The following is a 13,995-nucleotide window of genomic DNA, read 5'->3' as shown; positions in this document are numbered from 1 at the left end:
AATCTAAAACAAATAGCATGTACGCATGCCATTTACAGAAATAAGTATTAAATATAGGACAGAAAAGCAAAGAATGTTTGGAAAACAGATATTGATTACTGCAATCTGCAACAAATTTCTGTTGTTCTTGTAGGGCGATCATATACTTATCAATGTCATTCATATATATATATATATATATATATATATATATATATATATATGTATATATATATATATATATATATATATATATATATATATATATATATGTTATGTTATAAATGTTAACTTTAATATATGTAGTATGCTTGAGAGTATTTTCAGTTGACATGCTGCCTTTCTATATTGAAATAAATTTGAAGACAAGAAGATGTGAAACATTTTTCAAAAACTCAGTGCAAAATGAAATAATCATTACTCTCAGGAACATTTTTTAGGATTTTACACTAAGATTACACTGCACCAGCTACAGCTAACGTATGAAGCTATACCTTAAATTTGCTCTTAAATGGATGAGTCCTAATGCATATTTTTACTTATTTGGCCAAGGGATAAAAATAAAAAAATAAAGCTCCCTGTCAAACTCTGTTGTCAGCCTACAACGTGGATGTCTTGTTGTTGGAATACTGCTCTCGTGGAATTTTTTTATTTTCTTATTTTTTAAATCTGGCCCTCTGCCCTTTTTCCTTCATTACACTGTAGGCCTAAAACCCCAAAACCAATATGACCACAACCTCAAGCGCATGGGTCCTTGTTTGCTCACTCTGCTGTCTCATCTGAATAAGTCTGAAGGGGTGCTGAGTGGTGATGTCATGGGGTGATTTTTATTTCCAAAGCCCACACGATCGAATGAAATCCACACTGGTTTAGAGACAGATGAGCAATTAATGATTACGAATTAACTCTGTCCCCTGCAGCTACAGCGGTGAGTGTGAAAGAGCAGCTTGCAAGGACATACATGGCTAATTGAGAGCTGCTCAGTTTATAAACACTGATCACATAATGTGATATGACACACTTGTGTAAGAAACCAGGGCGCTTTTAAGCTCCGCTCATCCTGAACTGCATCTGCAGTGATAATATTGCTGCTGCGGTTTGAACCCCCAGAGATGAGCTGTGGAAGACGGTTAAGGATCTATCATTACAGGGCTAAAACAGACGATCGCCAAATACAGCAAAACATATTCAGTTTAGAAAAGCTTGTAAGATGATTTGCGAATACAGCAAATATACGAGACATAGAAAGATTAAGATCTTTCTATGTTCAACAAAGTCCAACTCTACTATCAGGCTTTTTTCATGCAGCTAATATTGTTATTTGGCAGAAATAAACCAAAATTATTATTATTAAAAATCTCAAAGAGTTAAGATTTAAGGAAAAATATGCAGTTCTTGGCACAGAACTAAAATCCTTCTATATTGGTGTAGCACTACTACTTGTGTTTTGGGCATTTTATAACTGATTTTAACAAACCATTGTTACACACAGGATTAGTGTGTAATTTCTAAATAAAGCTTAATGGAAATTTCCCAATAAAAGCCCCAATATCTCTGTCAGGTGAGTGCAGCGCCGTAATATCAGCCTATATTATCTTTTCCTCTCAGGTTGCAATGGCTTGCTGTGCAAGATTTTTGATCTGGCCCAAAACAGAAATGAGTTGGGATAAAAACATGGACTATTTTGAATGTAAACAAGAATAAAGACGAAGATCGTTGGTGGTGGAATGATGTCACACCGCCAGCAATGGAAGACTCTGTGATGTCACTGGCGATGCAGTCTGTGATGTCATCAACTGCAGAATTGTATGTAACACAATTCTGCATATTTTTCATTGCTTGCAATAACACTGACCAGTTCAGACGTGCGCAAAGCTCTTTCAGGTAGTTTACGAATCGACAATTTTAGTGATCGTATTTAGGAGAAATGTTTCAACTATTTCAGAGTTACCGCAACAAAATGATGGGACCCCAGGCGAGAAGGGGAGTCCAGCAAAACCCCCGAGGCAGCTTCCCTCTTGCACAGGAGGAAATCCAAAGACTGAACTCCTGCCTGGAAATGGAGAATGCCAGGTTAGAAGACAACCAAAGCATGGCCGACCTGGAGGCCAAGCTGGAAGAGATGGATTTGAAGATAAAACAGGAGGAAGCTCTCAGAGAAAGGCTTCTCAATGAGGCCGAGGAGGTAAAGAGGGAACTAGAGAAACTAGAGAGAGAAGAGAGAGAAAAGAGAGAAGACAAGTCCAGTGATCCAGCAGTCCTTCACGCTGCGGTCATTGCTCCCAAGTTTCACGAGAATGTGAAATACATGAAAAAGAAGTCCTTGCAACAAGAATATGAGGAGTTAAAGGTGGCCCACCTCCTCAGCCAGGAAGCATTTTTAGCTGAAGTACAGGCTGAGAGAAAAAAAAGTGAGGCCCTCCAAGAAGAACTGAATCAACTCCAGACTTCATACAAGGAGCTGAGCTCCAAGTATGAAGCCGAAGTTACTCTGGTGAGGCAGGAGGCCGAGTCACAAAAGTTTTATGAAGCAAGGCTGAGGGAGGAACAACGGCTGCTGGAGAATCTGAGAGCTGAAAAGGACAAAATGTTTCAGGATATGTCACAAAAGGTCGCAGTCCTGCAAGACAGCGAGACACTTTTGAAGGAAGAATTGTATCAGCTCAAAAATTCATACGACAAACTTAACTGCAACTATCAAAGCGAAATTTCAGGACTAAAACAAGACATGGAAACATTTTGGCAGGAGATCAGACAAGAGAAAGATGCCAACTTAGAGAGACAGAAAGAAAATCTGCAGCTCATCAATAACCTGAGAGCAGAGAAGGAGGAGCTCTTCCAAACAATGTCTAGAGAAATCAAAATCCGGCAAAAGAGGGAGGAGCAGATGCTCCATGAACTGCATCAGGTTCACGTTTCATGCGAACAGCTAAAAAGCAGGTATGAAACAGACACTATGCATTTGAAGCAGCAAGCTGAAACATACCAGGAAGACATGAAGCAGGAGAGAAAAGCTCTTCTTGACAAATCAGAGGAGGACAAGGCACTTCTGGACAACCTGAGAACCGAATATGCCGTCCTCCAAAAGAACACAACAACAGAGATCAAATTCCTGCTGGAGAAAGAAAGAAATGCCCAGGCTGAGCTGGAGAATGTTAAAGGTTTGTACCAGGAGTTAAACTGTTGGTATGAAACCTATGTCACTGCCCTCAAACAACAAGCAGAACAACACCAGCAGGAGATTAGTGGTGGGAAAACTGATTTGGAGGGAGCAAAGGAGGATCTTCTGCAGCCCGACACGCTGAGAGATGAGAAAGTCGATTTCCAACCAAAACCCAACACAGTTTCCAAAGAGATGGCGGAAGACTCACAGAGCCAAGTGGACCCAGTTAAAGTCTCGAGTCCAGAGGTTTCATCAGAGGAACTCTCAGCAGAACCTTTATCAGATTGTTCAACGGATCCAGAACCCACAAATGAGACCGAAATCGCTGCAAAAACCGTCCTGGAGGAATTGGATCATCCAGACACTCAAACCAAGCAGGACGGCAAAAAGAAAAAATCAAAAATTTCAATTTGGAAAAAGGTACGAAACATGCTGCAATTGAAAAAGCCATGAAAAAAAAAAAAACAGTGAAGATGATTAAGAACAAGTTTAAAGTTCTTGATTTTGATATTTAGAGAAGAGAGGAAAAGAGGAATCGAACCCATGGAGGTTGTAGCCTCTGTTAACGGGGCGCCATGCCACGCTCCGTCAAATTTAACATTTAAAACGGAAAAGTTTTGTCCCCCATTAACAAACTAGAAAATAGATCCCTTCCCAACACAATTGGAAAAAAAGGTGGGCAGCACGGTGGTGCAGCGTTTAGCGCTGCGTCTTCACAGAGACCATCTGTGTGGAGTTTGCATGTTCTCCCCGTGTTTGCGTGGGTTTTCTCCGGGTGCTCCGGTTTTCCCCCACATCTCCTAAAACATGTCGGTCAGGTCAGTTGGTCGCTGCAAATCGCCCCCAAAACACTTTAAGAGACTCCAATCCATAAAGTCCAGTTTTATTGTTGAACTGGTCAGATTAACTGGTCAGATGAACATGTCTAAAGTTCTTGATTGTGACATTTAGAGGAGGAGAAAGACGTGCAGGAGTCGAACCGAGGACTGGAATCGAACGCATGCAGGGGCGCCATGCGACGGTCCGTCAAGACCAAATTTTAAAAGTTTTTCCCCTTTGACAAACTAGAAAATAGATCCCTTCCCAACTCAATTGGAAAAAACGTGGGCAGCACGGTGGTGCAGCGGTTAGCGCTGTGTCTTCACAGAGACCATCTGTGTGGAGTTTGCATGTTCTCCCCGTGTTTGCGTGGGTTTTCTCCGGGTGCTCCGGTTTCCCCCCACATCTCCTAAAACATGTCGGTCAGGTCAGTTGGTCTCTGCAAATCGACCCAAAACACTTTTAGAGACTCCAAACAATAACGTTCAGTTTTATTGTTAAACTGGTCAAATTAACTGAATTAGCTGAACGTTAGCCCTTTTCCCTTCACTGGTTTAAACAACACTGGGCTCAATATTTATAGCAACGTATTGATTTAAGAATGAAAATGTTTTCTTTTAATAGTAATGATTTCTGTTTATTTTCACTGTACTTGTGCTGTTATGGTTTGACCTTTAGTTGACCTTTTCTACACACTTTTTATATTAAATTGCACTGAATTGTAGCTCATTAAACTGTTTTAAAAAGATTAGCAAAAGGATCATGCAGTGGCTGTTTTAGGGCGACTGTGGCTCAGTGGGTAGAGTGGTCGTCTTGTGACCAGAAGGTTGTAAGTTCGATTCCAGCTTCCTCAGCCACGTGTTGAGCTGCCCCAGGGCACTTAGAGGCAAGTTGCCCCCCGACCTGCGTGTGAATGTGACTGTAGCGCTTTGAGTGTCAACATGACCAGCAAGGATCAACACAAGTTCAGTCCATTCTCCTGTTTTTATTTGATAAATCCTGTTTTTGTTTTTATACCAAACAGAAAAAAGCTGATTTAACAGGTTTGGATTTCTTCAGGTTCCAGGGTGTTAATTGAAGATTAGAGTTTAATCTGTACATAATATTAGATTATAATTGTAATCATAATTTAATACTCTGGACCATGAAGAAGCTCAAACTTGTTTTATCTGGTTTGTTTGTTATAAGAAAAAAACATTTTTATCAAAAATAAAAGTTACCGTGTGATCTTTCTGTTAGTCTTTATTTAGAAATACAGATTCAAGATATAACAACCTTAACAAAAAAGTGCAATTTAACATGAAAACCTGTAGAAAAGGTAAAAAGAAGAAGAATCAATTAAAGTATGAAAACAGAAAATTTTATCAGAAATTATTTCCACTCCAGGAAGAAATCGATTCTTAGACGCTAACTTTCAGCGTCGGAACGCCGGGTCCAGACCGACAGGCGCTCTTTGGCAGGCCCCATTTAAATTTCTTCCGAAATTTTCTAGTTGAATTTATTCTTTATTATTTAAGTTGGCTAGTGTAGGGAAATGTAACTTGACAGTGCAGTCACACATTTGAGAACATAAACTGAAGTAGTGGCTGATAAAGCAAGACAAGGGCTGAATGTTCAATTCACCACAGTCCACATTGAGACGGATGACAGGAAAAAATAACAACTACCAAAACTTAGCCTTTAAAAAATGGTAACAGGTTCATCATCATGTTATCATCACCATGCCACAGAGTTAAAATAATACTTTTTTTAAAGCTACATGTAGTTTATAACAACCTGGAGAAAACTATGGAAATATTCCTTACACCTCTAACAGACCTCACCTCAGTGCTTTTCTCATTTTAGGCTCGTTTCATTCATATAATCACTTTCCGGTGGTCAAATTGTGTCCGTCTGTAGAAGATTTAAGAGAGAATGAGATCTAACTTTCGCTACGCTCAACAAAGACCCACTGCAGTCACATTATGTTCCATAAGCAGAACAAAATAAAGTGACTTGGGTTTTCAAAGTGCACTTCAACATACGTTAATCGTTCCTTAATGATGCTTCAGCTCCTCTGGGGATCTGCCAGTAGGAGAGTGACTCTTTATTAGATGACTATTTTTCTTCTTGGGACGGTTAGTTTTAGAAGTAAGATAGATCGAGATTTCTTTTGCATGTGACTAAATCATTCAGAAACAAAAAATCTTATAGCCTAAAACGTAGCTGTATTTCAGCCTAACTGTGAAAGCTCAAACCAATTTTTACCCACTGAGTGCAGAGGAGCTTCAAGCTCCTAAAATCACAAAATAAGAATCTGATGGAGCGTGACAGACATCTAAGCTTTGCTTTATATTTAAAGTCTGCGCTTACAGGAGTCTCCTGCTGTCACTTGTAAACTAATGAAACTGAGGTGTGAAATGCAAGTCAATATGAGACGACTGTCATCTTAATCAAAACAACTGTGAGTCAGCAAGGACAGGAAGAGCTGGGTTACAACACGGGAGACAGGAATGAACAACAAACTACTTTTCTAATAAGTCTGAAATATAATGTGATGACACAGCAATAAAGATAATTTTTCAGTACTTTAGTTCTAAAGTGACTAACCTTATCTGGTATTACTAAGTTGAGCACATTCCTCTACTCAGTCGAACTATTCGGCTGTAAGATGAAAAGTTTAAAAGCAAATCCCAGAAATGTGTCATTATCATTAGGAGGAGATATTATCTGTCCTTGACTGATCAGACTTTGTTCTCCTTTTTCTTTCCTCCGAGACACATTCCCTTCTGTTGCAACTCGGACATGATTTATTTGCTTGGGTCTGCATCACAAAGAGGATAAATGTGTTCAAATTACACAGCTTATTGCTCCCTGGTTTTGTTTACAAATTAAAAAGGCAGCTGCTGTCACGCTGATTCCTCTCTTGCCATGTGTGGTGATCTATCTGGAGATCTATGTGGCTCTAAATGTGAAGACATTTTCATGTTTTTCTCACTCATTTGTTTTTGCCACGTTATTAGGCACATGTTGCCAGTGCCGATTTTTGTTTTCTCTTATTTACACTGAAAACTCAAAACCGCTTGTGGCATTTCAGCAAAACATCAGGTTTTGAACCATCCTCGCATGAAAGCACCTTGCATTTGCAGCACATTTATCGGGTGCATATCTATAATTCGAATCTCTCATCCCAACACGTCCCAAAGGAGCTCTGCTGGATTGAGTTCTGGTGACTGTGGAGGACACCGAAGTACATTGGGCTCATTGTTGTACTCGAGAAACCAGTTATAGATGATTTCAGCTCTGTGACAATGTGCATTGTCCCTAAAGGTAGCAGCCACCATAAGTACACAGTTATTTTAAAGGAATGGACATATTAAACAATACTCAGGTAGGCTGAGGAGATCAAACAGTGCTGAGTTGGTACAATATGGTCCAAAGTGTGACAATGCCTTTATATCTGTATTTTTTGGTGTCAGTCAGCTTTGCTCTGTTGTATTGTCTCTTCTTTCTCGGTTGTTGCAATTTGAACCTATACGTTTCATGTCTTGTGCAATTGATAATGAAAACAAAACTGTTCTATTCATTTTTTTTATTTTTTTTTTTATCTGCCTGGTTCCTTAGTCTGGGCTTGAATCATCTCCACTCCAGCAACCCTTAACTGTAAACCAGAGGGGCTCCATGACTACAGGGGTAAATATTCTGTATCACTCTTTCCCGCTACTGATCAAGATCCTTCTGAGAGGAGAAATAGCAAAGCTGTCAGCTTTTTATCACCTTGAATCTGACCTCATTTTATTCAATAAAGCTGAAATACTCTATGAAATCAATGCTTCTGGAAGACTTTTAGCGCTACACTATGGACAAAGTTCCCACATGAAGCATAATAACAAAAAGTGCTGTTTTGGAGCAAACAATTAAAACTTTTATTTCAGAGTAGACAATCAGCTTGAAATGTCATAATCAAGTTAAGTACCCACAATTTTCTTTTCTCATTTGCAAAACCATGTAAACAAATAGATTTGTAATGAGGAAACACATCTACATAAGGTCTCATGACCCATGAAGCAATAATGTTACAGGCAGTTGCAGGAGCATCTGACAGTGAAAACAGAGAGCAAAAGTCACCAGGATGTCTTGTAGAAATGTTCAACAAGTTTCTACAGGGATCCAGTTTGGGTGTGAAATTAGTTTGTATGTAGCAAGTGTTTGGCATGTGGTTTATCCAGATGTTACAGCAGCGCAATGTGGGAACTGGTGGGTATGTAAGGGCAATACAACTCAGACTAAAAATACTACTATATCCAGAAAACAGAATCTCTTTTTAGATACTGTCTTTGGATTTTCCGTCTTGCAAAGGCACTTGCCATTACACATATACACATGTCAGTGGTTGGGTGTATCATTGTGTCTTTGTGGCTTTCTCTTAGTTGTAATCATTCAAATTTCCAAGTATTCCACATCATAGTTGCTCTGGCAGCGCTACTTTTAGGCACCACTTACACAACAACAAGCCACAGTCGAGCAACAGGAAGATGAAAGTGAATGGCACAGCTTTCCCTACAACAGAGTCGACCCTAATAGTTCACTTTAGATCACAGCTCACCCTCGCACTTCAGACACACATGCATGAGCGCATACACACACACTCTCTCTCTCTCGCACACACTGGATCCCAACAAAACATAAAGTCTATTGTTTTCAGGCTCTCGCTTCCAATGTTTTCACCTTTTTTCACATCCTGTCCTCCGCCTCTTCCTCTTCCTTCCTCTATCCCGACATCTTTGTCTTCATGACTGATTTCACAAAGCAAGCAGCACATGCTGCAGCGCAAAAATTCATGCTCGGGGTGTAACTGTGCAGTTGGGTGAAAGTGTAATTTAATTTCTTATAAAGGTTATGCAGGTGTGCAGAAGGTTATAATTACCGGAAGAGGTTTTTGCAATTAGGAATCAATGCCTATGGACCATTAATAATTTAGTTGCACGATGACAAAAAATCTTTCTTTCACTTTTGCACATGTGGGACGATTTGCTTTTTTATTTATGCACACTGAGGTGCTGCGTTCCTCCACTGCAACGTATAATAACGTTTAACGATTACAACTGGAGATCAGAAAGCCTGGGCAGGGACTCAGCTGGTAGTGCGTGGAATTCGATTAGTTAGTCTAAAACAGTAGATGGGCGAACCAAAGTTCTGCCTCCAAAACGAGTCAGTTCCAGTAAACAGTTTTGCCTCACCAACACTCTTTCCAGCATGCATTTTTTAGTATGTTTGGAGATTTACTCAAGGCGAGGACCATCTTCTCGCTCAATTCTGCAGCTCATCCTCTACAGGCTCATCCTGCGCTTTACAAAACAGACTTCCAGCTGCACGGGTCCGAGCTGCAAAGCGACGCAACATTGTGCCAAGTAGACAACACTAGCAGCTCTTCGTCCTTTCGACTCCTCTCCATCGTATGAGTCAAAGCGCGCTCTGATTTACTAGTGAGAAACTGATGGAGCTAAAAGAACAGAAAATTATAAAAGTGGGTGAGTCATTCGTAGTGGCCTTTATTCACAGTTGTCCTGGATAGTAGTGTGGGTGTTTCCCAGAAATTACCGCTGTTAATTAAATGTACCTGTGGTAGATTCACCCTGACATGTGAAAACAAAATAAAAATAACAAGATTTTGTTGTTTCCAGCATTTGGAGTTTACCCACTTTGCATTGGAAGCAGCTCAAAAAGGCCTCTTTGAGCCTCAGATGAACAGAAATGATTTTTAAGGGTACAATCAGTAATTTTAGCAACATATGTAATATTGTAGAAGGTATGCAAAACAATTTTTCTTCTTTTTACCACAGTTTGATGCGGTGGGACTCAAATAAAGAAGCTGAACAAATGATAAAACTTTAATAACAGAAGGGCTGCTAAGATGGGAATCCAAGAAACAAACATTAATCAAACAGGAGCAAAAGAAATACAAGCAACAAAAAATATAATTCTCCACTGGTTGAAAGAAGCACTGAGAACAAACATCGCATAACAAACAGGATTAATTATTAGTCTGTTTAGGCCAAATTATCTTTCATTTAGGTGTCCAAAACAATAAAAGTTTCTGCAGATGATGAAGAAGGCCCAGAGGCACAGCTTTCTAACCTTCAAAAACCAAATGTTGAGTTTTTGTTTTCAGCAATGCTTGGAAATAATAGGGAAAAAGATAATCTTCAACTCACATATGTTTTTGTTTTTTTTGTAGACATTTTCTGGGACCCAATATTTACTGTAATGTCTAGTTTGAAGTGTTTTTATATATTGCATTTCGCATGAAAAGGGAAAATTCCAGTCCCATGGAATTCACCATGTTTGAAATGTATTGATTTAAGTGCAACATCTATTACTGGTCTTCACAATTGTTGACAATATGATGAGTTTATGATGTGCATTTATGTTTTCAGGATGTAAAGCACTTTGAAATGGCTTGTTGTTGAAATGTGTTATACAAATAGACTTGATTGATCTATTATTTAAATTTTTACCAATAGCAAACTGTGAAGGTCAGAGATAGCTTTGAGAGTGCAGCACAATGGCAGACCTTCAACAACATGACATTCCACCTAAACTGACCAACCAGGCAAGAAAAGCATTAATCTGAGAAGCAGCCAAGGGAATTAAGGTAAATCTATACAGCTAAAGCGCTGTGTGATGAAAACTAATGCTGAACCTCACCTTAAAACGTACAATTCCTACTGTGTGATGTAATGGTGGCAGCATCACGCTGCTGCAATACTATTCCTTACCACGGACAGAGAAACTAATCAAAATTAATGATTGAGCTAAATACAAGGGAAGGACACAAGTTGCAGCTTGCATTGGTCAGTCACATAAAATATCCTAAAATCGACTTAGGTTTTGGTTGTAAAAGCTCAAAATGTGAAAAAACACAAGGGTAATTGATGCAATTTACTGTGTACAATTGCCAGAAGAATGTAGGGGGGAAATATATACATATATTTATAGCAGGGGGCCTCGAGATAAAAGGTGTGTAGTACATCAGATCTCAAGATTGACTCGATGAGAGTGTAGCTACTAAAATACTCCATAGCTGTTTCCCTGGTAACAGCACTGCAGAGTAAACATTCTGTGAAATCTTTGCTGTGTTATTGTGGACAGTGGTGGAGCCTTTTCCTCCACTGCTTCTCCTTTCTCAAATTGCAATAATTTGTGATGCAAAGCATCAACTACTGTACAGGAATGATCCGGTGCCATTACATCTCCTTCACCTGTAGGGTGGGCTGGCTGGGGGTATCTGCAAGAGAAAGGGGGGAGGAGGGGGCAGTCCCCTCTCTGCACCCACTCTAGCTTCATCCGGATTGTAAAATTATGAACAAGAATAAATAAAAACAAAACATGCAACAGAATTCTAAGAAATGTGCTTTGGAGAGAGGGAAGAGCGTTCTCAAAAGAGAAAAGAGGCAGCTTGTACGAGGCTGCAAGAATTTTTTGTTTGTTTGTTTTCTACACTGTTTCTGTTCTAAAGCTCAAATAAACACGTCCACACTTCAGCACACCTCCACACAGTCTCATGGGAAGGAGCTGAATCTGCAGATTTTATGAAAAGTCAGAACGTATGTGTTTAGCAAAGACATGCACGCAGATAGAGGGGGCACACTGAAAAGACGAGAAGGTTATTTTAAAGGTTGTAGCCCAAAAACATTCTGGAAAGCAGCTAAATAAGAAACTAGATCAATCCTGGCATAAAACCGTGTCTCAGCAGAGATATGCTTAACTGCCTACTTGAGCTTGCATAGGTTTTTTTTCCAACGCTATGCCGATCCTAAATTTCATATTTTTAGACTTGCAGCAACTGCTGATTAATAGAAGTACTTGTGAATAGTTTCAAAAGAGTTATCTTAGGTCTTTTTGCCCTGCAGCAACTTTATAATGCATTAATATTTGATTAGCTGAGAATTGGGTCCACAAATGTTTACCAATCCTAGCTCATTTCATGTCATTATGTTGTGGGGATTAGAACACGTTTAAGAAAGTTTGTGCAATTTGTAAACTGCAAAATGCAGCTATTTTTCATAAAGGTAATCAAGCAAGACTTAGTAATCACATCTGCATTCTGCTGCGGCCATAATTGGAACTAAAAGCCGAATCTACAAAAACGTTCCAACTGGAAAAAGTCACGAACAAAATAGACATTTACCTTCTCCTCTGGTAATCTGTACCAGATGTTGCTAGTTCAGATGGGGGTGGAGAAAACCCAAAAGAAGTAGGAGTCAGAAATTGAGAAAACGTCCAGCGATCATTTGTTTTTAGCACTTTAGATATTGATATGAGGATTTGCTCTTACATCATGTGCACAGCTCTACCCACTCTGCACTGTAAACTACAGTTGCAGACTGTAGTTTGATCTAAAGGAGATTTGTCATGGCTTAGATGCACAGAGATTGTCTGTCTCTGCAGCATGTAACGCAGTCAAGGCTCCTCGACTTTCAAAGCTCAGATTGACAGAACTATTAGAGCCCCGCAAGACATGTAGGACGGGACAAGGTTACCTCACCTCTGCATTTACTCCTTGTCATGCTGTTGGCTGACTGTGAATATGTGGAGTGAATAGAAAAGCTGGACCAAAACAAGAATGAGAAATTGAAGAAGGAACGCAGAGGGAGTGAGAAATTGGGAGCAGGAATGAGACAAAGGAGAAGTGACAGAACAGCAGCAAGCAAGAAGGCACAAACAAAAACCTAAAGTCGTTCTGCTGAATCGCTCAGGCAGTGCAACAGAGCTGATTGTGTTCTTAAAAAATAGAAAGAAAACTGTGTATTCACTTAACTCGAACATGTAGAGCGGAGTGTAGAGTATGCTGTAAGCAGTGACACAAACATAGTCTGAAGGTCAGTGGTCTGAGCTCTCATGGATGGTAATGGGATACTGGTCCAGTGGAACAGAATTGGTACTGCATCAGCAGATCTAACACTTGCTTAAGAACCAATAAGCCCTGTTCTGAGCATGTATTTATGCTAATTTAGTTTTCATGTGCAGGAAAAAAAGCAAAAAAAAAAACATCAAACATAACATAAAGCAGCAAATTTAGGACACTTCCATATTTACTCCTGTTTAAAAGGGCTAAAATCACACAAATCAATCACCTATGGTCCACTTGATTGAAACATTAAAGCACTCAGTATTCTTCGGATATTTAACCTTTTTCAAACTCAGACATTTAGTTTGGAGGGCTTCTGACTGTTGAAGTGAGGCGGAAAGGTATTATGAGATAAAAAGCGCCGTCTGAGGCGTTGAAGAAGAAGAATGTAGCATTTAAAAAGGTCTCAAATGTCTGTCAAATCAGCCATTCCTCTTGTATGGAAAATAATTTCAAAACAACTCATGACATGCACCGATCAGACAATCCAAGAAAGCAACAAAAAATAAATAAAATCTTTCCACAAACCCTAAAATGTCATCAAGCAACCTACAGCAGGCTCTCACAACTTTTGATTTTAAATTTCTTGCTGTTCTATCAGAAACTCAGTGGAGTAGTTTAATTGTGACTGAAAGTGAACAAAAAAAATGAAGTCAAGACTAAAGTTTGGTGTTTTCATGCACAACATTTTCATGTCCAAATCTAAAGCATGTTAAAGCAGCCCATGTAATCAGTACTATACTGTTCATTAAATCATGTAATCAATAATGTATTCTATTGGTTGTCTATAACAAAGAGCATGGTAGGTCATGATTCACAAAAAAAAATAAACAATTGGTTTAAATAAATAAATAAATGTTTTTGGTGAATCCAGACAGAGCACTCAAATAAAGTGGAGGGAATTTTTTAAATATGACACAGACTCAAGCTGATGCTATATTTATGCTGCCAACCAATTCCCACAGACTTTAATGAACTCCTACTTGTTATTTAGACAATTTCTGTTTCATCAAAATCTAGATGCTAAAATGGTTACTTGAGAATATCCACCAGTCGTAATTATCCACTTGAAAAAATCCAAACTATTCGTTTAAACTTCAAAAGTTTTGTCTTTGGTGTCTAAGAACCCCACTTCAAATAGCAA

The 13,995-nt window shown here is 39.2% G+C and overlaps 2 protein-coding genes across 4 annotated transcripts in view; one reads left to right on the top strand and one right to left on the bottom strand.

The window, feature by feature from the left end:
• The window catches only part of btbd11b (BTB (POZ) domain containing 11b), an 80,123-nt gene that overhangs the window by 54,765 nt on the left and 11,363 nt on the right, over positions 1 to 13,995 (bottom strand). The gene's annotated exons all lie outside the window — the stretch shown is intronic.
• Positions 1,779 to 11,066, top strand: LOC122835814 (trichohyalin-like). The gene is made up of 3 exons (XM_044125184.1): positions 1,779 to 3,562; positions 7,565 to 7,633; positions 10,465 to 11,066. Exons 1-3 carry the CDS (start codon positions 1,907 to 1,909, stop codon positions 10,543 to 10,545), a joined length of 1,806 nt encoding a protein of 601 aa, XP_043981119.1. The 5' UTR covers positions 1,779 to 1,906; the 3' UTR covers positions 10,546 to 11,066.

The sequence above is a fragment of the Gambusia affinis genome, linkage group LG08 (assembly GCF_019740435.1).
Source record: "Gambusia affinis linkage group LG08, SWU_Gaff_1.0, whole genome shotgun sequence".
Classification (NCBI taxonomy): domain Eukaryota; kingdom Metazoa; phylum Chordata; class Actinopteri; order Cyprinodontiformes; family Poeciliidae; genus Gambusia; species Gambusia affinis.
Note: the sequence above shows the minus strand (reverse complement) of the source record. Positions and strands in the feature narration are given on the sequence as shown.

Excerpts from the sequence above, each read along its gene's own strand:
- LOC122835814 (XM_044125184.1), top strand. The coding sequence starts at position 1,907 with ATGTTTCAACTATTTCAGAGTTACCGCAACAAAATGATGGGACCCCAG. Across the intron at positions 3,563-7,564 it reads AAATTTCAATTTGGAAAAAG|TCTGGGCTTGAATCATCTCC; the intron begins GTACGAAACATG and ends CTGGTTCCTTAG. Across the intron at positions 7,634-10,464 it reads GGGGCTCCATGACTACAGGG|CAAACTGTGAAGGTCAGAGA; the intron begins GTAAATATTCTG and ends TTTTACCAATAG.